We start from the raw sequence: 22,649 nt of genomic DNA, 5'->3' as shown, positions 1-22,649 counted from the left end.
GTCACCTGGTTTGTGGGCGAGAATTCCAACTCAGTTGGTGGCAGATTTGGAATGGGTGTTGAGAGAGAGCTGGTATGTTATAGGAAACAATGTGGTGTTAGCAGTTGGTGAACAGTGAGCCAAATCTGACCCAAAGCCTGCCAGTTGTTGACCACTGCCTTGTTCTTAGGAGCTTTCTCTGAACGCTCTGCTGTAACTGAGGACAAATTCCCTGTACATTACAGCCTAGACCATCCAGAGAGAAAGGCGTTGAACATATGAAAATATTTTCAGTGATGCATGTGTATGAGTGATGTTCCTGTTTAGAGACTCCAAAGCTGCCGTAGTCCCTCAACTTACCATAACCATGAAATGAAATCTCAGTGTCTTTTCAGGACTTTTAAATTAAGGTGTGCATTCCTCTTTCTCCAGATGAAAAAAATAATTCTCAATAGTTGTGTAAATAAATATAATAAGTCTAAATCATGTTTCCCACTTATCTTTCCTAGGTGTCTTGCATCCTTTTTATAGACGTTATGATAATGAATGCAGTTTTGAGATTGATTGTTCAGGAGACATTTCAAAGCTTACCTTTCTAATGCCTTTGGGTTGTGCTTTTGTATCCCCACCAGGTATAAATGACCAAGGACTGTACAGAGTTGTGGGGGTGAGTTCAAGGGTCCAGAGACTTCTGAATTTGTTGATGGGTATGCCTCTTATTTTTATATCCACTTTTTTATCCTCTTCTACCATGCCATACTTTATCCATTTGTACTGGATAAAAACTTACGGAAGGATTAAAGTGAATAGCATTTCGGTTTCTAGAATCTCGGTCGCTAACATGTTTAGGATACTATTTTGGAGAAATCATAGATGGCACATAAACTAATTCTTAAAGTAGATCAAAGGAGCTTGTAGCTTCATATCCAGAGGCAAGGTGATATAAGGAGGGATACAGAAGACTGACTGTAGTTGATAATAAATGAATGAATTATTTCAGATTAAATTTCCTAGCTGAATGTTGTTGCACATCTATTAAGTGCACACCTTATATGTTAATATCCTTTCTTATTTTGATTGGTAGTGATCCTGTAAGAAGTTTTCTCCTAGTACCATTTTTTGTGAAGTTTTAACTTTCTCTTTATCCCAACCCACAATTCTGTCTGCACCTCACCACCTTCCCCAAGGTATGGGTACTTAGATGAAATTCTTCACCTGCCTATCATCTAACCTCGCCACAGCAGTCAAAACTGCGTTATTTCCAGACTTCTTGTCCAGAGCGCTTGACAATACATGCAGTCAGATGAGACCACTGGGATTATTTCAGTTTTCTGAGTCTCCCAGACCTGTCACCTCACAGCAGCATGGGTCTGATTCTCAAGGATTCATTGATATTCAGAGAAGCTAGTTTGCAACAGGCTCCTCTCCAGAACCATGCATGCTCCATCTGTGCTGATAACACAGTGTTCTTTGGCAGAGAAAACTAGAGGAAACCAACAAGTGAATTCATTTCATTACCCCAGACATTATGTGAATGGCAAAGCACTTTTATATTATATGCTGCTGTCAAATCCTTGCCACCTGTATGGCTCTGTTTTAACAGGCTGTCTATTAGGAGTTACGATAGCATGTCAGGCTTGAGATCTTGTATCCCATGTCATGTCAGTTTGTCATAATGATGTTGCTAAATATTAATTTACTTGATATCTTTAATCACTGTTAGCAATTTTGTGGTGTTCAAAGGCAGCATATAAACCTCCCTGAATCTTGAAGCATCGGGAAGTATTGGGAACTGAAAAAGAAGATTATCAAAAGCCAGTGAAACAAAATAGATGTGGGTGGTTGCTCTGGAATTCAGAGTTTTCATAAGGAAGTTGTTTAGCTATTAACAATGCACTTGGGATATTTAAAATAGCAAAGAAACAACTGAAGGCAGTTCCATGTTAATTTAGAATGAATAAAATAAAGTGAATTATTGCATTCACATGAAATGATAACTACCTTAAAAGGAGGTTTGCTGATCTAGGTCCGTGATATTATGAAAATAATTTTAGCTAAATAAATACTTGGAGAGTTTAGATAGTCACATATTCTTATTCAGTTGTGCTTTCTTTCTTTAGCTCTGCACTGCTGCATAAGTTGTTTGGAGGCAAAGGTGTTTTTCAGCCAAGCATGTACTGTCATATAATTCCACAATATAATGCAATTAGAATGGAGCTTTCAACTTTGGGGAATCTTCAGACATATAATCCCTCACCTGTGGTCTAAAGTGATACTTGAGTTAATTCACTCAAGTATCACATTCTGTTTTATGAGTAGGCCAGGGGCTGCCAATCTCTTTGAACCAGCTGTCACATTTTGAGTTTTGAAAAAGTGCTATACGCACCAGTCACAAAACTGGTCTTGACTGTGGATATCACACAATATAGATTCACTACCCCAACAAACACACAATGGTGCTGTTGCTGTCTATTTATATCCCACTTGTCTTTCATCATTAACCCAAGGTAGTTTACGTGTAGTTCCAAGCTGGTCATACACTCAAGCACGACCAGGTTAGCTTCAGCAAAGTAGTGGCTTCATGTTCCTTCAGATCATATACTGAGCTTATAGATCTCTTAATGGAGGAATTCATTGTCAACAGTTGGAAGTCTGGACCCAACCCATGGTATGGTAACAGAACAAACAAAAATCTGATCCAGTTTGTTTTGTTCAAATACATTTTTTTTCCTTACCTGCAGAACATTACTGGGCATTGGGTAAAGATCTCTGTACTAATCCCTAAATAACAATCAACACATCATCTTCATATGTAACTATATAATATATCAACTAGCAAAATGCCCAGCAAATTTGTTGGGTATGTGTATAGGGAAATGGAGGGCTCTAACTAACACCCAACTCTTTCCCCATTTGTCCCCCTTTCAGCTCACTTCCTGGGTTCAAGTTCTGGATCATTTTGGTTCAGAGCACCAGTTTTGGCTTAGTTCTTGGTGAGAATGGTTGGATACAAAGCCCCATCAGCTTTCTATCTTGAGAGAGCTTATCCAGATAGCTACAGAGGAGTAGAAGGGAGTTCTCTTCTTTTCTCAGCCTTCACCCCCTCCCTTTCCCCAGGCTCTGCTCTGCTCAGACATTTCAAGATTTGGAAGAGGATAGCATGCTGAAAGACAAGAACAAAATTAGGCATGCCTTTTGGATAGTAGTTAATGTTTGCAAGTTGGTCGAAAATGTTACTTGATTTGTATTATTTAAATGAAGTTTAAATAATTGACATAATTAGACAGAATATTCAGTTATAAGAATTAATTGGTTGGCATAGCTTTTAGAAGAGAATTACTTGGTTTCTGTTAGAAAGGACTACACCTTTAATAAGGAGACCTAATTTGATTTGTTGCTGCTCTGGCAAGCCCAGTTATATGTGAAATCTAAAATGTATTAGTGTCAGTTACTACTGCTTTAGTTTTTGTTAAATTTTCTATCACTCACCATAAGAAAAAACAAATTGACATGTATATATTTTTTAAATCACAAAGTTCCTCAGTCAATTTGTGATGCATTGGACTGTGGCATGCTATCTTTAAGATAAAACAGGACTATATTTTAAAGAAATCGTCAATGCAGTTTCATTTCTTTGTCAAGAAGAATCTGTGGTGTTTGATCAGTCAGGCATTTTAGAGCTCAGTTTTACTGAGCCACTTCCTACTTACAGGAAATGAAATTGATATGGTGGCCAATGTATTGTGTAACATTGACTGAGTTGTTTGATGGTAAAAGAAGAAATGTGGAAGTATAACTCACTCATTACTTCACTCCCTTTAATTATAGATTCATTCTGCAGCATACTCCCCCGTGTTCTGGTTAGATGCCATAGCTTTAGTGAATATTTTCTAGCAATTTCTTGCACAGAAACAGGCATTACATGTGAATATGTTTTTACTATATTGCTCTTGAGCAGCAAGGTTTATTATTACTATAAAAGAAAATACTTGCCCCCTACTGCCGTAAGAAATTGTTTGTGCAGTGACACTTTGGGAAGGCTGGGGGGGGGGCGGGCGAGTATTCAAAGTGTCACTGCACAAACAATTTCTTAAGTTTCTTTTTAATGAGGTAATGAAATAAAATTAGCTTAAATTTCTTATTGCGTAAAAGTCTGTTTTCCATTAGTTGAATATGTGATCTGTATGCTGGGATGGGCACTTCTTTATTCAAACATTTGGGTGTTGATTGGAAGTATCAACATCTGAAACAGCACTTTCAAACAAAAGCTATTTTTATTTGATCACTGGACAATGATGTTGACCTTTTGCTCCCCTTTTTGATAGCACCTTGCACATTTTCTCTTGTTGAACACTTGCAAGAAAGTCAGCTTAGCTTCCCACTGCTTGCCTAGATGTCCCTCCCCACCCCATTTCCTTTAACAACAAACAATTACACTTCATGGGAGCAACATGGAATAACATAATTCGGTCTAGTTTATTGTGGTGTTTTTTGTGGTGCACAGCCTATCAACAAGATATGCATTAAGTTGGGAGAGGGAGTTGGCTGTTTGCATTGCAAGAGATGCCACTTTTGAAAGAGTAATATTAGATTAGTGCCTGCTTGTTCCCAATGGGATCAATGAATGTTTCAACCCATGTACAAATCTAATCTCCCCCCCCCCCCCACTTTTTGTGGGTTATTTTCTAGATGCAAAAACAAGTAATGAAGTTGACTTGGAAAATTCCATGGAATGGGAAGTGAAGACAATAACAAGTGCAATGAAACTATACTTAAGGTAACATTAAGCTTTAAAGTTACTGTAATCTAACTTAGTTATGACATACTGAAGATCTAAATCGGGCATAAGCAAACTCGGCCCTCCAGATGTTTTGAGACTACAATTCCCTGACCACTAGGGTTGATGGGAGTTGTAGTCCCAAAACATCTGGAGGGTCGAGTTTGCCTATGCCTGATTTAAATATTGTACTGTTCCACTGAAAAGTGCAAATTTATTATAGAAGGTTATGACACTGCAGTTTGTGGAAATATTAAAAATAAAACTCTCATAGTCTGCACCTATGGACTGTCCTGCAGAACACATGGGCTGTGGGGTAAGGATCCTGATTTCTTTATCCTGGTAAGAATACCCAACGCTTCCCCCCACTTTTGTATACCAGGGGATGATACCCAAGGGGATATCTGGTGAGATGGGGATTCCTCCCACTGATATAAAAAGTGCACCAAATGCGGCGGGAGAAAGTATATGGATTTTATTCTTTGGACGTGTTTGTACTTGGAATAGTAGTACATATTAATAGGCATTCTTAATAATTCCAAACCGTTTGTCTTAACAGAAGCCTTCCAGAGCCCCTGATGACGTATGATTTACACGGAGAGTTCATCGTTCCTGCCAGTAAATATTTGACTTACAAATACATCTTACTTCTTTTAAAACAGTTACGATGGAGATCAGGGAATAGTAGCCTCAATTAAATTTCTACTTTGAGTAAATTAACTCAAACATTTTTTACATGGAAATCATTTGAAAACTGTTTTTTCTTCCCTCCCCTCAATATATTATATACATAAAAATGATCTGCGTATTAATAGCCTCATGCAGTAAAATACTGACAATCTTGGATATACTTAAAGTTTTAATATTACCTACAACATTGTTTAGCTTATTTTACAACTAGTGCTAGCCTTACTGCGGAAGTACCTTTTCATGTCTCTGTTAATTCCTCCTCCCCCTGCAAAATAATATACCCCAGAAATGGTAGTGTTACATAAACCTATACATCTCAAAATCTCCTATTACCTGATACTTCTTTGCACTGAGATCCTTGTGAGGTCCATATCCCAAGCTCAGTTGGTTAGAGTGTGGTGCTTGATAGCATGAAGGTCATAGGTTCGAACCCTGTATGGACCACTTGCATAGTCTTGCATTGCAAGGTGTTAGACTAAATGACTCTCAGGGTCCCTTCCAACTCTACAATTCTGTGATTCTTATGTGTTCCTAGAAGTCATGAATGTACAGGTGGAGTTAAACTTTTATCAACTAAAAGGAAGACTTGGAGAAGGCAGCACATCAGCTGCAGAAATATAATTCATTTTAAGGTGAAAAAGACATTATGGGCAGCAGATTTTGGCAAAATATCAATGAGATACCTAGGCAAGTGAAAATATTCTGTAAAGCAATGAAGTAGCTTTTATTTTATAAAAGGTGTTCAACAGACAGTTTACCCTTTCATTGGTTAGCCTCGTTTAGTCATAGTTTATATTAAGTAGGCTGAACACACAAGGCACAATGGAGAACAGCCTGCAAAAGATTGGCTACCTAGTTCAAATCTGTGTACATGAGAGAGAAGTTCTGCCTCAACCCACCTGTGCTGCCTCTTCATTCTCATTACCACCTGTAGTTACGATGCAATGACATTAGATTCCACAACCGGCATCATTTCTCTTCTTTTCCAATATGAAGATTATAGCAACTATACTGTAGCTACTCAGCCTGAGCCTTTCTGGCCCATGTCTCCCCTTACTATTCCATTAGCACCTTCTTTCCTTTGTTACCTGTTTCCTTACCCCGTTTTTCTTACCCCTAAATGGTTTTTCCCTACTCCCTTCCCCTACTCCCCCTTGCCTCATCTTCCACACTGTTCCTGTGGGTCCTTCAACCCTCTGGAACAGATATTCAGGAAGACACAGTAGCAGGAAGAGGGAATTGAAGAAAATTGCCTCGCCTTCTCTTACGTTAGCAGATGCCTCTGCTTGATTTGATTTCACTGTGTCAAGAGAATAAAAAGGTCATTCTGCTACAGTAATATAATTTATTACTCTGCAGTTTCTTTCTAGAGAAATGGAAGTGGCTAACCAAAATAATAGCATTGATCTAAAAAAAATATTGAGGGTAGAAAAGAAACGATAACTAAAATACCATACTTCCCCCCTCCAAAAAAAAAAAAAAAGAGAGAGAGAGAGAGAGAGAGAGAGAGAAAGCCAGGAATAAGGAGAAATGGGGAAATACTTGGTTTTCTTTTTTTATCAGTAATGTATATTGTGCCAAATGTATGACTAATAATTACTTCTTCATTCTTTTATGTAGAAAGTGGCACCCCCGAGTCCCGTGTTAACGCTATCCATTTCTTGGTTCATAAACTTCCAGACAAGAACAAAGAAATGCTCGATATTTTGGTGAAACACTTAGCAAAGTAAGCATCTTGTCTTCTAATTTAGTTCTCAGATGTTTAAAAAGTAGGCTTAATTATGTTCAGAGATGAATTCTGTTCTATACAGGAACATAATTTACAACACAGATGTGAAGCTTGCCTTGTTCTGTATGTTTCTTAGGAGAAATAAGCTGAAATGCAATCCATTGATGAAGTCATCCAAGTGTTTGCTTAACAGTGTTAGATGTTTATTGTGGGTTTGATCAAAGGTAAAGAGAGGGGGTTTTTTTGTAGATCTTTGGAGATTCATTGGTAAATTTAAATTGGCTTCACACTGCTTCCTTGTGATAGTCTAATGTGTTAGTGTATCTTCAGATTCATTTGGTTTTAGAGTGTAACTATCAGGTTTTCTTCTATTTCAAAACTTGGAAAGAAAAGTGGGGAAACCATTATACAAGTTCAGCTAGGGAAATCTCCTCCCACACACCTTGAAAGTTCTGCTTTATAACTTCATAATTTTGAATGTTCTTTTTCTTTTTGTTCTTCAAAAGCGTTTCAAAGCATGCCAAGAAGAATCTCATGACTGTAGCAAACTTAGGAGTAGTGTTTGGACCAACATTAATGCGACCACAGGAAGAAACTGTGGCTGCCCTCATGGACCTGAAGTTTCAGAATATTGTAGTGGAGATCCTAATTGAAAACCATGATAAGGTAAACTGGAAGAAGCAGGGAGGATTTTGCTTTTATTCCACAATATGTAATGTACAGTCTTTTTTTATATTTATATTTAGCAACATGAGATTTAACATGTTCCTATGTTCAGACTGATTGCTGTTAGTATTTTCTTGTCAAAATAATATCATCCACGCAAAAGGTATCTGCTAGCTTGGGGAAAAGGTTTGCAGAAGTCCCCAAAAAAAAACTTGGGGGGGGGGATTGTTCAGTGAGCATTACAAATGATTAGTGGGCAAATTGTTTACAGACTGTTGGTGAGAAAACCCAGGAAACTGGTGGAAGGGTGAATGGAATGTCTTGCAAAAGGGTGTAATGGGCTTCTTGGACAGGTGCCTCACACTGATTTTATTCCATGCTCATGATATTGTCTTATTTCTTGCGTTACTTGTGTAAGACAGTAATACTAGCTCTTCAAATAATATGAAAATTTGAAAGAAGTCCAACACCATTAAATGCCCCCCCCCCTTTTCAGTAGGGTCTGTTCATGCCTAAAGCACTAAAGTTCTGCAACATATCATTTACTCTAAACTGTTCACTTTCATTTTCTCCCTACCACACCCTCCCTACTACAATCTCCCATTTAACTCACATGTGACTTTATAGAATCTCATTCATTTCCAGCTCATTGGTTCTCAGTATCCACTGCTTCAGCTTTTCTCCCATGCTGCCCAATTGTACCCAATTGAATTTAGTGCTTTCTAGTTCTCAAGCGCGGGTGGCGCTGTGGTCTAAACCACAGAGCCTAGGGCTTGCTGATTGGAAGGTCGGCAGTTCGAATTCCCGTGACAGGGTGAGCTCCCGTTGTTCGGTCCCAGCTCCTGCCCACCTAGCAGTTCAAAAGCATGTCAAGTGCAAGTAGATTAATAGGTGGGAAGGTAAATGGCGTTTCCGTGCGCTGCTCTGGTTCGCCAGAAGCGGCTTAGTCATGCTGGCCACATGACCCGGAAGCTGTCTGCAGACAAATGCCGGCTCCCTCGGCCTATAGAGCGAGATGAGTGCGCAACCCCAGAGTTGTCCACAACCGGACCTAACAGTCAGAGGTACCTTCACCTTTAGTGCTCAAGGCAGGAACATGCTCGCCTCTTAGGAACTTTTAAACTGCCCCTTTCCCCAGTATGGGCTTTGGAGTACATTGTGTGCCATTGCAATAACTCTTGATGCCTTCTCAGTATTTCATATGTCAGAAGCTTTGAGGGCAAGCACTGAATTTCAGAAATATTCTCTATTGTCAAATTGACAAGAAACCTTTCCCTCATGTTAAAGGCAAGGAACTTGTTGCCCATATAGAAAGATGCCAGGGTATGGTCTGGAAGCCCTTGATGCAATAACCTCGTTGAAGCTAAGTCTGGTTCTGATCAATGCCTAGATAGGAGAACCCCAGAGAACCCTGTGCACTGCTTTGAATTCCATGGACAAAAAAAGCAGCATATAAATGAAACAGAACTAAATAAAATACCGTAGTTGACTGAGGTGCCCAGGTTGATGCATGTTTACGTGCTTGAATTGGAGGTGTGTTTATTCAAAACACATACCAATCTATTCTAATCAATGCACAATAGAATAATGAATTGTGTAACAGCAAGTTTTACACCATTACTTAGTCCATTAAACATTTGTAAGCATTGCTTGAAAACTTTTGAGTGGCAGCTATAGCAAAGAAAGGACTCATAAGCCATCACCATCGATCCCTTCGTATCCATTTTGCTGTCCTACCTCACCATTATGTAAATGGCACCAGACTAGAGAGGGTCCCCCCCCCCAACTTCTTGCTTTTGCTTTAGGAAATTAATGTTGACTTTATGCTTAGGGTTGTAGTCTTAGTATTTTTATCTTCATTCCAAAAAATAAAAATCCAGGACAATGAGAATGAAAAGTATTGACTTATATTGCTCAGTCTTCATACTTTCCTCAGGGTTCTGAGAAATATAAGTTATATTTAATATTTTTAATTGCTTTTATATTTCTACCACCACTTCTGCACTTGCCAGAAAGTGTCTGATTATTCGTCTGACTCTTCTCTCCCACACACACACTCCTGCTGCTTTCCAGACTGGCAAAAAGCTTGCTTTTGGTATGGTGGAGACTCAGCTAGATTCATTATAGGCAAACTGGCAGACAGATGTCTATAGAAGCACCACATCAATGCAGTCTAGAAATGTTTTCTTTTTAAAAATTAATTTTATTTTCCCAGACAGTAAAATCAGAGAGGTGGCAGTAGAGGCAAATGGATTTTTCAGAGGCTGCACTTTAGCTCCCATGCAAAAGGAACTCTACTTACTCTTGACATTCTAAGACAAGTCTCTTTTATTATTGGGAAAGATGCAAGAGACTAGCTAATAAATTCATGGTAGGAAAGAAATCTAGTTTATTATTAATCAACCTTCACATGCACCGTGTCACTAATGCTTATGACATCTACATCAGCTCAACAATATTATCTTCATATTACAGATAGGAACTGTTGGTGAAGGGTTTAAGAAGTTATGGAGTGGGTTAACGGCCCAGTTAAAATTTTAACCAAAGATATTTAACTTATCAGACATGTTGTTAACCACAGGGCTACACCAGTACTAAAGAGTGGCAAAAAGTATTTACGCCTGACTGAGTACGGATTGGTTGAAACGGAGATCATAATACCGTATTTTTCGCCCTATAAGACGCACTTTTTCCCCTCCAAAAATGAAGGGGAAATGTGGGTGCGTCTTATGGGGCGAATGCAGACTCCTTGGCTTCAGCGATAGCAACACGAAGCCTCCGAAGCCTGCGCTCCGGAGGCTTCGCGTTGCTTCCGCTGAAGCCAGGAGAGTCTGCTGTTTGAGGCTGGCGGTGGACGAAAGCAGCGCTTCCCCCATCGCCAGCCCCAGAGGATGGGGGGCAGCAGGAAGGCGCGCGACGCCTTGCTGCTACTCTCCAACCCGGGTTTGAGGCTGGCGGTGGGGAAAGCAGCGCTTCCCCCATCGCCAGCCCCAGAGGATGGGGGGCAGCAGGAAGGCGCGCGACGCCTTGCCGCTGCTCTCCAACCCGGGTTTGAGGCTGGCGGTGGGGAAAGCAGCGCTTCCCCCATCGCCAGCCCCAGAGGATGGGGGCAGCAGGAAGGCGCGCGACACCTTGCCGCTGCTCTCCAACCCGGGTTTGAGGCTGGCGGTGGGGAAAGCAGCGCTTCCCGCATCGCCAGCCCCAGAGGATGGGGGGCAGTGGGAAGGCGCGCTACGCCTTGCCGCTACTCTCCAACCCTCCTTTGAGCTTTTGCGGGAGATGGGGAAATTCCCCCACCTCCTGCAAAAGCAGGCAAAAGCCGCGCGCTCTTTAAAGGGGCTCCCCGGCTTTTCTAGGAGGTGGGGGAATTCCCCCACCTCCTAGAAAAGCCTGCAGGAGCCGTGCACCCTTTAAAGAGCAAGCGGCTCTTGGGGGCTTTTCCCCAAGGAGGGAGAAGGGACTGACTGGCCGAATCAGTCCCTTCTCCCTCCTAGTCGAAAAGCCCGCAGGACTCAAGTGGGGCTCCTGTGGGCTTTTGGAGGCTGGCGGTGGGGAAAGCAGCAGGGAGAAGGTCTTGGAGTAGCGCACAGGCTGCGTGCAGCCTGTCCGCTGCTCCCAGAGCTGCGGGGGGGGGGGAATCATATTTTTTTCCTTGATTTCCCCCCCTGAAAACTAGGTGCGCCCTATGGGCCGGTGCGTCTTATAGGGCGAAAAATACGGTCGTTTATTCTGAAGCTTTCCCTTAAGATGATTTGTTAAATCCACAAATTCCATACCTCCTGTGTTAGATAGGAAAAAATAAGGGTGTGTGTATGCATTTATGTGTCAGGACTGGGCTATGGGCAGCAAATCTTGAGGCAAGCAAGAAGCCTTCAGACAAATCAGTTGTCAGCACTAAAGAAGGATCACCAAAGCTCATTAGAATTGAGCGAAGTATATGTTTTAAGAATACTTTGTGTTCACACCAGTGCTTATGTAGTGCTCATCTGAAGCCTTTTATACTTCCCAGGTGGGTCGCTTAGGTGGGTAGAGTCAGCCCACGCCCTGAAGGTACTTCACAGAGAAGCTGCCACCTGCAGTTCAGTAACTCTCCACATGGGGCAACTGCCAATCCATCAACTTCTGACACTATCCTAAATTCTTTTGAAATACGATAGCTTTTTACTTAATCTTAGGTCTTTTCAGATATTTCCAAATTGTATAGACTATCCACATAACTTTGACTACTGAAGTAAATGAAAACTGAGACCGCAAAAAACAACAACACACCTTGTCTACACTTTCAGTTGCTTTTTGAATATTGAATACTGAATGTTAAAATCAGATCAAGGAAACATGGTCTTGGTTTTCAATCATGCTTAGTATATTGGGCCATCAGAGTCTGCAAAACCTGAGGGGCCATTGGAAAGGGAGAAAGAGATGGCCTTTCTTCCTTTAAATATATGCATGCTACAATATGTGGTGGTAATTATCTACAAAATGATCATGCACATAAAACACATTAACCAGGTTTTCCACATCCTCTTTATGTTAGACATTGTTACTATAATAGTTCCTTCATAAGGAAAGGACTTTACAGTATAAAACAACAGTATTCTTATATCTTCCTCATGTGGTTTCAGTATAATATTTTACAGCAGACATGCTGGGTCAAACCTGAAAGCTTAAAAGCATGGTTAAGTAGTTTTAGAACGCTTTATCTGTTAAACCTTTTTTTGTAATACAAAAGCCCATTTGCTTTTATAAGAATACTGACATATTCTCAAAATAACTATGCAGGAAAGAAGGAATACCCCCCCCCTTTCCCACGTTTAAGGAAATTAGAGACAGGAAAGTCTCTATCTCTCTCAATAGATCTGAAGACGGGTTCATATTTATTTATTTATTTATATTAAAATGTATACATAACTTTACCACCAGAAATGCCCCTGGAAGCAGGTTGCAACAATAAGTAGCTTTTACAAAACAGCAATATATTCATTTATAAATAAATTATTTACATTCTCCTCTTAAAAAGACTGTCAGTGTTAATAAAATCACAAATATTATATCAAAGTCATTGTGGACATCAGTTCACATTTCCGGATGCTTATGCAGAAAGCCATGTTTTAAGCTCAGGGTGCCATCATGGAGAAGTCCTGCTCACCACCAGATGTGCTGCTCGCAATGGTGGGTTGCAAAGGAGTTCCCCTGGCTGATCTTAACTCTCAGGCAGGACTACACAGGGAGAGATACTTCTTAAAGTACTTGCGTCCCAAGTGTTCAGGGCTTTGCAAGTCACCTGCAGCATCTTTAATTCAGACCAAGAACACATTGACAGCCCATGTAGATTGTTAAGGACAAGTACAATATGGTTTGGGCTTGTGACTCCACTCAAAAGCCAAGCTGATGCATTTTGCTGCAGTTTTCGAGTCACCTTCAAGGGCATCCTGCATAGCCTGCATTAAAGTAATCTAACCAGAACATGAATTACTTTGGCTATGGCTATCCCTGTCCAGGAACATCTGTATCTGGGAAAATGCACGCCATATCACTGCTGACACTTGGGTTTCCAAGGACAAGGTAGAGTCCACAAGTATCCTCAGACTTACAGACCTGTAATTTCAAGGGGAATTTAACAGTTTATAAGTATCTTGGTCTGACCAAACTGCAGGAGGCAGTGGAAGACAGGAGTGCCTGGCGTGCTCTGGTCCATGGGGTCACGAAGAGTCGGACACGACTAAACAACAACAACAAGTATCTTGGTCTCTTAACAGGATTTAGCTTCCATTTATTAGCCCTCATTCAGCCAATACAGTGGCCAGACACCAATCCAGAATCTGCATTGCCTCATCTAATTCAGATGACAAGAAAATAGGTGTTGATGGCTCCCAACTCTTAAGTCTCCTGATGACTTTGCCCGGCAACTTAATATAAATGTTGGGGATAGAATGCATATCTGCGGGACTGCTGCAACATCATGTCTCCCAAGAGATCTAGCAGAATCAAAAGGGTTTTACTCATCCTATAGAGAAAATCATCTGTCAGAGTGAAGACCGTTTTAGGACCTAAAATCAGACTGAAATTGATCAAGATAATGGGTCTCTTCTAAATGTCTAATACCTAAACTGCCTAGCCACCACTCTCAAGTACCTCATTCCAAAAAGGGGAGATTCATGACCAGCCAGAAGTTATCAGTACCAATGAATACAAAGAAGGTTTTTAAGGAATGACTGCCACTGTCTTTATCACCTAGCCAGATCTCCATATTATATGCTGGGACAGCTTTATTCCAGATCTGTATTGTGAATGATAGATGTTTGTTTTGAACCGACATGACATTTCGAACGAGCCGAAGACAAATAAGCAGGAGGCTTTGTAAACAAAGAGCTAGGTCCAGAGGTGGAACAAGAGAAAGGTTACAGATATCTTAAGTCTACTTCCTCCAATACACTGTGCTACTCCCCAGTGCCTCCCCATATACTCCCTTACGCTACATCCATTTGAAATTAAGGGACAAAAAAAATCCTTGGCAATAAAACAGAATCTGGGAATAAAGTGTGGATTTCCACTAGAGGGTAGTACATGTCTAAGAACTCGGCCAACTATGTTAATATACCAACTAGCTATATAGCCAGCATACTGACCAACTCATTTTCACTGGGCCAAATCATTACCTTAATTAGGTACATTCCCTGTGTGGGAGAAAATATTGTGCAAGACTGTCCTATAGCACCCCAGCACATCTCTAGCCAGTCTTCTTATTTAAAATAACAAAGAAGGTGATTCTTCAAATACATTTTAATTTTTTCTTAATTTAAGCCTTCTTGTAAAATCATTTCTATTTGTCCTTTCCACATATCCTCAGTGAGTAAGGTGAATTGTGCTCTGTTTCTTTCTTCTTCCAGTGAGTGGTATCATATAAATTCTAAGATGGTCGTGCACTTACCTTGTGTTTGAGAGCATCTGCCTCTCGCATAATACCGAGTAGATCTCAGATGTACATTTTTGAGAAACAAGAATAAATGTACGGTGTAAATCAACATGGTTTGAGAGAATCTTTCAGTTTCAAAACAAGCTGCCAAAACATTGCAATACAAATTATAAATTCTAACATCCACACACAACATGCTTTCTCAATTCTCATATACCATAGATCATTTTGGAATACATCTTCTGGATTCAAATATAAAATTTCCAAATGGAATAGACAGCTGTTCTCCTGCTGTTTAAAACAGAGAACGTCATAGACTTTTTAGTAGACAAACGGAAGCAAGAATAAGAAAGTGAATACAAATTATTACTTCTCCCTTTTGTGCTGGCTGCTAAGACTCACTATGGTACTTTTTTCTTTTTTGCATACGTTTAGTCATTGAAGATGGCACATGAAGACTCTGAGGAGAATTCTGTTATATACTTTTAAAAAGTATAAATTAGGATGCAAACAATGCAACAGTATTTTTGAAAAATCTTACTGCATAATTCTTGGTATTGGGGGGAAATCAGCTATTCAGAACTCCTTTTCTGAACCTTCTGTATTTTGTAGCTTTTCTATGAACAAAAGAAAAATTGAACACATTGGGGTGGGGGGACTCCAATCTGAGTCCTCTGATGAAGACCTCCAAGGTAGATTAATCATTAGCTTCTGTTGCTCCAGCAAACACCCCTGTTTTCCTATTCCCAGTATTCAGTTTGCGGGGTGGGTTGTTGTCTCCACCTGCCATTTGAAGGCAGGTAGCAACCTTTTGGGAGGTAGGGCCTCTGTCATGCAGTTCCTGCCTTTGTCAAGTACAGCCAGTCGCCATTTCGCATCAGCAAAGCCCCATGTACTCTAGATGGTTCCCCAAAACTTGCACACACACATATGTGTGTTTACACACATTTTCATTCAAAAACAGGTATGTGACCCATTCCTATGGTGGTTCTTAGAAGCTGTCAGTTGAGAGCTACATTATTAAATGTTTCAACCAAAGTTTTTATATTCCATAGATTTAGGTCAAGCCATGTGCTTAGATCTGTCCTTAAATTCAGGGGTCAGTGAAAATGCTTAGCTTTGGCTGGATTGTGCCCTTTGTTCATAATAATATGATGATGATTATGGCCCTTTTTAAAGTTTATAGTCTTGACTAGATGCATAAAGGAAATAATAAAGGAGATAATGCAATGACTAGGATGGATGTAACAGTCGGGGGGCGGGAATTAGACTAAGTGCATGAGCTTGAATAGCCCTCTTGCAACTGACTACTTTTAAGTAACTAAGAGAACACAATTTGTTTTCAATTCTCATGTTTGATTTTCTACAAAATGAAATATGGGCATCTCGGCAATGTGTGTTTTCCCCATTTCCAGGTAACAAAGATAAAACAAGTGGGTTAAGCAAAATAATAGCTCATTTACTCTGTGTTAGCTATTCTTAGGTTTATCTGTACACAGCTAAAGGTTTGTTAAGCAGTATTTTTTCTTTTGCTTCCTTTGTAGGTAGAGGAAGAATGTAGCTACTACTTGTCTAAAATATATGTTTACTCATCTCTGACTTAATATAACACTGAACGTTTGTAGAATAGGATTGTGTACGTTTCTTCATTAATTGCCAGGAAAAGCAGATTTGTTCTGTTCTGTCTGTGGCTTGACAGAACTGGCACTCTTTTTAATATTCTTGCGATTTAGGCAGCAGTGGAGAATACTGGATGACTCCATTGTATTTGCTCATGTCATTGACAGGTGTTTACATTTCAATCCCAGCATGCTTAACTCTGCCTCCTATTCTTCGAATGACAGCAGTCCAGCGCATACTATCGGGAATGTTCGTGTCATGAATTGTTAAATGTGGGACATGATCAGGATACAGAGGAAGTTGCTGCCTTTTTGCTAAGGGTGCTATTTTTAGAAAAGGCTGAGTTAACAAATGTGTAAAATACGCATGATAAAAGAGCAGACATTATGTTTTAACCTTGATGTTGGGTTTTTTTAAAATACAGTTTTATAACTGACCATCCTGCTTCTAATGTCTTTTTCTAATGATAATGGGGAAAGTTATAGTGTATAGTTATAGTAGCTTTTCTGTACTTAAACCCATTCTGCACAAACATACACAGTATAATGGCACATGATGAACTCCACCTACATGTCATTCTACACATGCTTAGCACAGCATTCCTGAACCTCTTACTGTCCAGATGTTTTGGATTTCAACTCTCATCAGCCACAGCCAGTGCTGACAGAAGCTGTTGGGAGTTGTAGCCTAAAGCATCTGGAATGGACCAGATTGAGGAAAGCTTCTGTAATCTGTAGATTTTGGCAAGAGTTAAAATCAAAGGGTAGGAGACAGGAAAAAATGCTAGGGAAGTATTTTGAAGAATTGCTGGGAGTAATACATACTTTCTGAACTCCTGACTTTCCTGTGAGACATCTCTCTGACAGCTGGGGAGAACTGCATTAGAGCTGGAATGGTGTGCACCAGTGAGCAGGATCTCTGTCCTGTTTCTATTTTTGCAATCTTCTTAGAGAGAGAAAAGTAATCTGAAGGTACCTGGCATGTTTTCCCCCTTTTCTTTTTAAATTAACTCTGTTGGTTTTTTCATAATAATAATAATAATAATAATAATAATAATAATACAGTGGTACCTCGGGTTAAGTACTTAATTCGTTCCGGAGGTCCGTTCTTAACCTGAAACTGTTCTTAACCTGAAGCACCACTTTAGCTAATGGGGCCTCCTGCTGCCGCTGTGCCGCCGGAGCCCGATTTCTGTTCTTATCCTGAAGCAAAGTTCTTAACCTGAAGCACTATTTCTGGGTTAGCGGAGTGTGTAACCTGAAGCGTATGTAACCTGAGGTACCACTGTATTAATATTCATTTCTCGGTATAGATTATCATTCTATAACCAGGTGAATTACTCCCCAAAACTCAGTTGCATGTTATGCAATCCTAACACACCAATCACTCATCCTTCCTTCCTACAAAGACCTCAGGGTGGTATGCATGATCCCCCTCCTTTATCCTCACAGCAACCCTCTGAGGTAGGTTTGCCTGAGAAAGAATAACTGGGCTAAGGTCACCCGGTAATGTTTGTGGCTGAGTGGGCATTTCAAGGTAGGTCTTCCTGGTGTTAATTCACCATTCTAACCACTATAATAATACATTGGCTCTCAGTTTACACGAGAAAATTAGAACAGATTTGGTAAATAACAAAACTTCTGCAGAGTTGATGGGCCCATGAATGCAAAGCCTCTGTCAGTTCCATAGCACCCTGGCAGCAATCCTATGCACATTTATGTGGGAGACGTTCCATTGAACCCAATAGCACTTACTGCTGAGTATACAATTATATGTATAGGACTTAGACATGAAACTCTTTTTTCTTTTCCTTAAACTTGGAACCATTAACTTCTGTTTCATTTTGTGGCCTTACACCTACTCACCTACTTACCACTGGAAGGCATAGAGGGGACAGCTGAGGGTTCTAACCAGGACTGGTTTGGATGACTGGCACAGCTGTGCGAGTGTGTGAATAAAAGGATAGGGTGGATTTCAAGCCATTGTGCAGGTGGGCAAGGTGAACTGTGGCTGAAGGGTCTGCAAGCACCAGGATCTTCAGGAAGATGAACAGCAGATTCCTTTTATATATTATGTCTAGAATGCTAAAATATCTATAGTTCGGTACTCTAAACATAAACGACATAATTTTAGTAAATGTTGCAAGTCAGTTGTGTCTTAACATCTGACATAGCAATTTGATTGCATGCTAATAATAGTTATGCGGAATAAAATGTCACCTTGCAAGGGTTAAGAGACACTTCCATTGGAACATTTTATGCTGATCAAATACTCTAGGACAAAGTTGGGGGATCCCCTCTTCAAGATGTTGCTAGACTACAGTTCTCTCCATCCGTCACTATTGGTTGGGGCTGATAGGAGTTGGGAGTCCAAGATTTGGAGGGCCACAGGCTCCCTACTCAAACTTCAAGCTTTTTGGGGGAAATTTTTTCATAATGTTTAAATTATTTCAGTTTGCCCCGATTGAATGAAACCTGCAATTTATGAGATATATTTAAATTATATTAGTGTCTAATGAAAGACGGTAGTAATGACTCCTTGAATAATTGAATTTTCAATTCAAGAGATCCTTGATGTACACAGGATGAGCAGTTTAAAGTACTGAACTGTAGGTAAAGCAACTTCACACATATCCCTGCTGGTAATTTTATGTAGAAACCAGTCTCTTGCATTTCTGTGGGCTAGCTCTTAATTTTTCATATTGATATCTCTTCTCCTGGGAGATGGCTCTCAAGGCAGCTAACAAAACTGTAAGAATAAAAATGAAACCATTTAAAGCAATAAGAGTCAGTAAAATGCCATATCAAACCCAGTCTAAAACCATACAGCACCGAGCAGCAGCAATATAAATTGGACAGAGTCAAAGCAACAATCTCCTTCCCTGTTGAAAATGTTGTTGGGAAATCATTTTTTCCTTTCAGTTCTGGAATGTGCGTGGGTTTTACTAACCTGAGGGGTTTCTATAAGTTCCAAAGAAGCTTTTAAGATGACATGTGGAATGCATATTTTCTGTTTTGTTTCCTATGCTCCAGTGTGGATTGGACCTGGTTACAGTAGTACTCAACCAATACCTGTTGACTGAGTAGTACTCAATCAATACCACCTCCCAGCCAAGGGCTGTGAACCTTGTCAACACCAGCCTGTGCTGGCTGGAGCTGATGGTACTTGTAGTTCAAAATGTCAGGAGGCACCTGGTTGGCCTAGGCCCAAAGGAGACGTTCACCTCTTACTATTAACATGGCATAGTCCTCATAAGGAAAGCTAGTGTTTTACAAATTTGTGTCGGTCACAGGATATTGCTGTTGCTGCATTTCAGGTTGAGCTGCTCAGGGACTATGATTATACCAAAGTAGACCTGACGTGTGTTTATTTTTATCTTCTGTACTTTAAGGTCAAATATTGTGTGTTATTGCTATGATGCCTTTGGGAACCATGACGTGGCTCTTCACAGTAGCTAGGCTAGTGCTTTTCTTCCACTGTACAACATAGTGGCGCATCTGAGCTATTATTAGGACAGTCATTTTGGACTTGCAAAGTAGTTTCACTGCTTTCTGATTATTTCCCAAGTGTGGCATGTGGGTTTTTATTGAACTATTTTTTTTTAACCCAACAGTTTTTGATAAACTCATTTGTTGCACCTCACCCTGCTGCCTTATTTGTTGTCCTTACATTTGTAATTCATTGTGCTGTGGTATTTATATTTTATTATTCATGGACTGCTTGTTTCAATTGCTTTTTAAAAAGAAATTCCATTCACCAGTATGAGATGTAATGAAATATTTGTAAACGCCTGAAAATAGAAAAAAACACAGAAATCTAATCATGTGTATGCAGACTTGACAAAATGCCGTCTTTCCCCACTGATTTTACTGGAGAACAGTAACTTGATAATGGCATACATTTAATAGCTGCTTCGACCCCTTCCAGCAGACACTTACACACACACACACACACACACACACACACACACCCGTGCAATAAAAAGAAATGTTGATCTGCCTGCGTGCTACAGAAGAGAGGGCTGGGGGGGGGGACAGAATGGCCTAGCAAAACTACAACCCTTTAACTCATAACACAGATTAGCTGGACGCCCCTTGGCTGCAGCTGGATTTTGAAACCTGTATCTCATGCTTGTGTGAAGCATTTCCTTATTACGCTGTGGTTACAACACATGGAGAACAAGGGAGGGAGTGTGTGTGCTCCAATGTGTGTGAAAGGGCTCTGCATCACATGGCAAAAAGGCCAATTGAAATTAGGGTCATTGCTACTATGTTTGCTGGAAGACATGAAATGTCTCTTGCAAGAGCTTAGCCACCTGTACCTGCACAACAAAAGCAAGCAGGTGTATTTATTGCTTTGTTGCAAATGATAGGAAAGGCTGGCAGTACAAGTAGGTAAGGGTGGACAGAGTATCTGTAATTCAAAAAGGTTTAATTTTATTTATTTAATAAAATTTCTGTATTGCCCCTCAATTCAAAATTTCCAAGGCGGTTTACAATAATAAAAACACAGTAAAAGGCAGTGATAAAAACAATTGCAGCTGGGCTAAAATACAGGGATCTCCCCACTTATGTGCAATCAGCACACACAAAAGGGGGCGGAATGAAAGTGGAGCGAAATGGGGCTATCCCCACTTGTGTGCAACTCAGTGATGTGTGCAGGGGCCGGGAACGGAACCCCCACATAAGTGGAGATTTCCCTACACACCAGAGCTTGGAAGACTAAGAAAATAAGGTCTTTGTGCGGTGCCTAAAATATGTTAGTGTCAGTGCGACTTTCTGCGGAGAGAGTCCCACGGGCAAGATACAACAGCTGAAAAAGATCCTCTCCTCCATTCGTTGAAAGTTTTAGCAGTCAGTTACTGAAAATGTGCATAACCAAGGGTTATATTCATGTACCAATAGTTAATTGATATGTGTCTTGTATGATCCAATTTGAGAAAGTTTAGTAACTTGGTAGGTGTGGGGAATCATATTAAAGACATGATTCCACAAATCATATTAAAGGCAAAATTATAAAGAAACTATTGTCTCATGTTTCTATCATCCATTTTGATAATTATTATGAAAGACTTGGCTAAAATATATGGGCCAGTGAAATTTTTGAACCAGTGACCTTGCCTTTTGTGATTCATAAATCTTATTTCTGTGGGCCCTGCCAGCTGGCAAGAACAATTGCACATACTTAGGTGTATGGATTAAATGATTTGCAGAACAGTTGATGTGTAGATGGTATTTATGCTTATTTATAAATTTGGTTTTGTTTTTAATTTTTTAAAAAGAATAATGGCACACTCCCCATGTTCAAAGAATAGTTTTGGCTTCTTCATGCCTGAATAGCATCCAAGACAAATGTTAGTTGATAATAGTTTACAGTTGCATTTTTACAGGTTGCTGTTCATAGCAGATAATTAATGCCCTTTGTGCTCTTCTTTGCAGATTTTTCAAACTCTGCCTGATGCCACTTTCCCCGAGCCAATTCCTGTGTCGGTATCTCCTCCAAATGCCCCACCACGACAATCAAGAAGACAAGGGCAACGTAATAAGAGGCCCATTGCTGTATATAATCTCTGTCTTGAGCTGGATGACAGTAAGATGTTAATTATATTTTCTATCTTGGCAGCAGAGTTGAGTTGCAGTATATCTTGTGTCATCAGGGCAATCTACAGTAGTTTTCCATTTCACAAATTCTATTATCTCTTTCTTTTTTTAAAATTAGAAAATGGAGAGAGGAGGCAGGGAGAATACATTCTTATAACTTAGTACTGTATATATCTGGAACTTCAGGAGAACTTTCTCATTCCTCTTAACAAGGGATTCAGTTTTCTTTTAAGCTGAATCTCTTTGACCTCTGTCGACAATTATAAAATTGTAAGATAAACGGAAGATATGAACCAAAATGTTAAGCAGATTTGCTTGAATTAGGAGAATGAATGTACAGTACTTGAATGCTCAAATCTGGACCAGAATCCAGTCTGGCAAATAGTAGTAATATTGACAGCTACTAGCCAACAGGTAAACAGTTGACTACCAAGAGATAAAGCAGGATGTGTTGGATCACTGGGCAACAATTTTTTACTTTTTGAATGTTGTCTAGATTTCTACAACTGATTTAGGGTATTTTTGCACTTCTGAATCAGGAAATGGCATCCGTTTCTCTCCATCAGGTCAGGTTTTTGTCCTATGTTGATTTGAAAAAAATCAGATCTTGTGACAAAATCGATTACATTTTTGTGGCATTATCAGCTGATTTTTGTCAACACATATCATCCTAAA

At 40.0% G+C, this 22,649-nt stretch overlaps 1 protein-coding gene across 2 annotated transcripts in view; it reads left to right on the top strand.

Moving 5' to 3' along the window:
- The window catches only part of ARHGAP10 (Rho GTPase activating protein 10), a 116,580-nt gene that overhangs the window by 67,729 nt on the left and 26,202 nt on the right, over window positions 1–22,649 (top strand). For both annotated transcript variants that reach the window (XM_081208365.1, XM_081208366.1), the window contains exons 14-19: window positions 612–686; window positions 4,669–4,756; window positions 5,316–5,374; window positions 7,067–7,172; window positions 7,682–7,841; window positions 21,813–21,963. In XM_081208365.1, coding sequence (XP_081064491.1) covers window positions 612–686; window positions 4,669–4,756; window positions 5,316–5,374; window positions 7,067–7,172; window positions 7,682–7,841; window positions 21,813–21,963 — 639 coding nt within the window. The remainder of the gene's footprint in view (window positions 1–611; window positions 687–4,668; window positions 4,757–5,315; window positions 5,375–7,066; window positions 7,173–7,681; window positions 7,842–21,812; window positions 21,964–22,649) is intronic.

This window comes from Podarcis bocagei (assembly GCF_964188305.1).
Source record: "Podarcis bocagei genome assembly, chromosome: 9".
NCBI classification, from domain to species: Eukaryota; Metazoa; Chordata; class Lepidosauria; order Squamata; family Lacertidae; genus Podarcis; species Podarcis bocagei.
The sequence above is the reverse complement of the archived record's forward strand: the minus strand, read 5'-3'. Positions and strand labels throughout refer to the sequence as shown.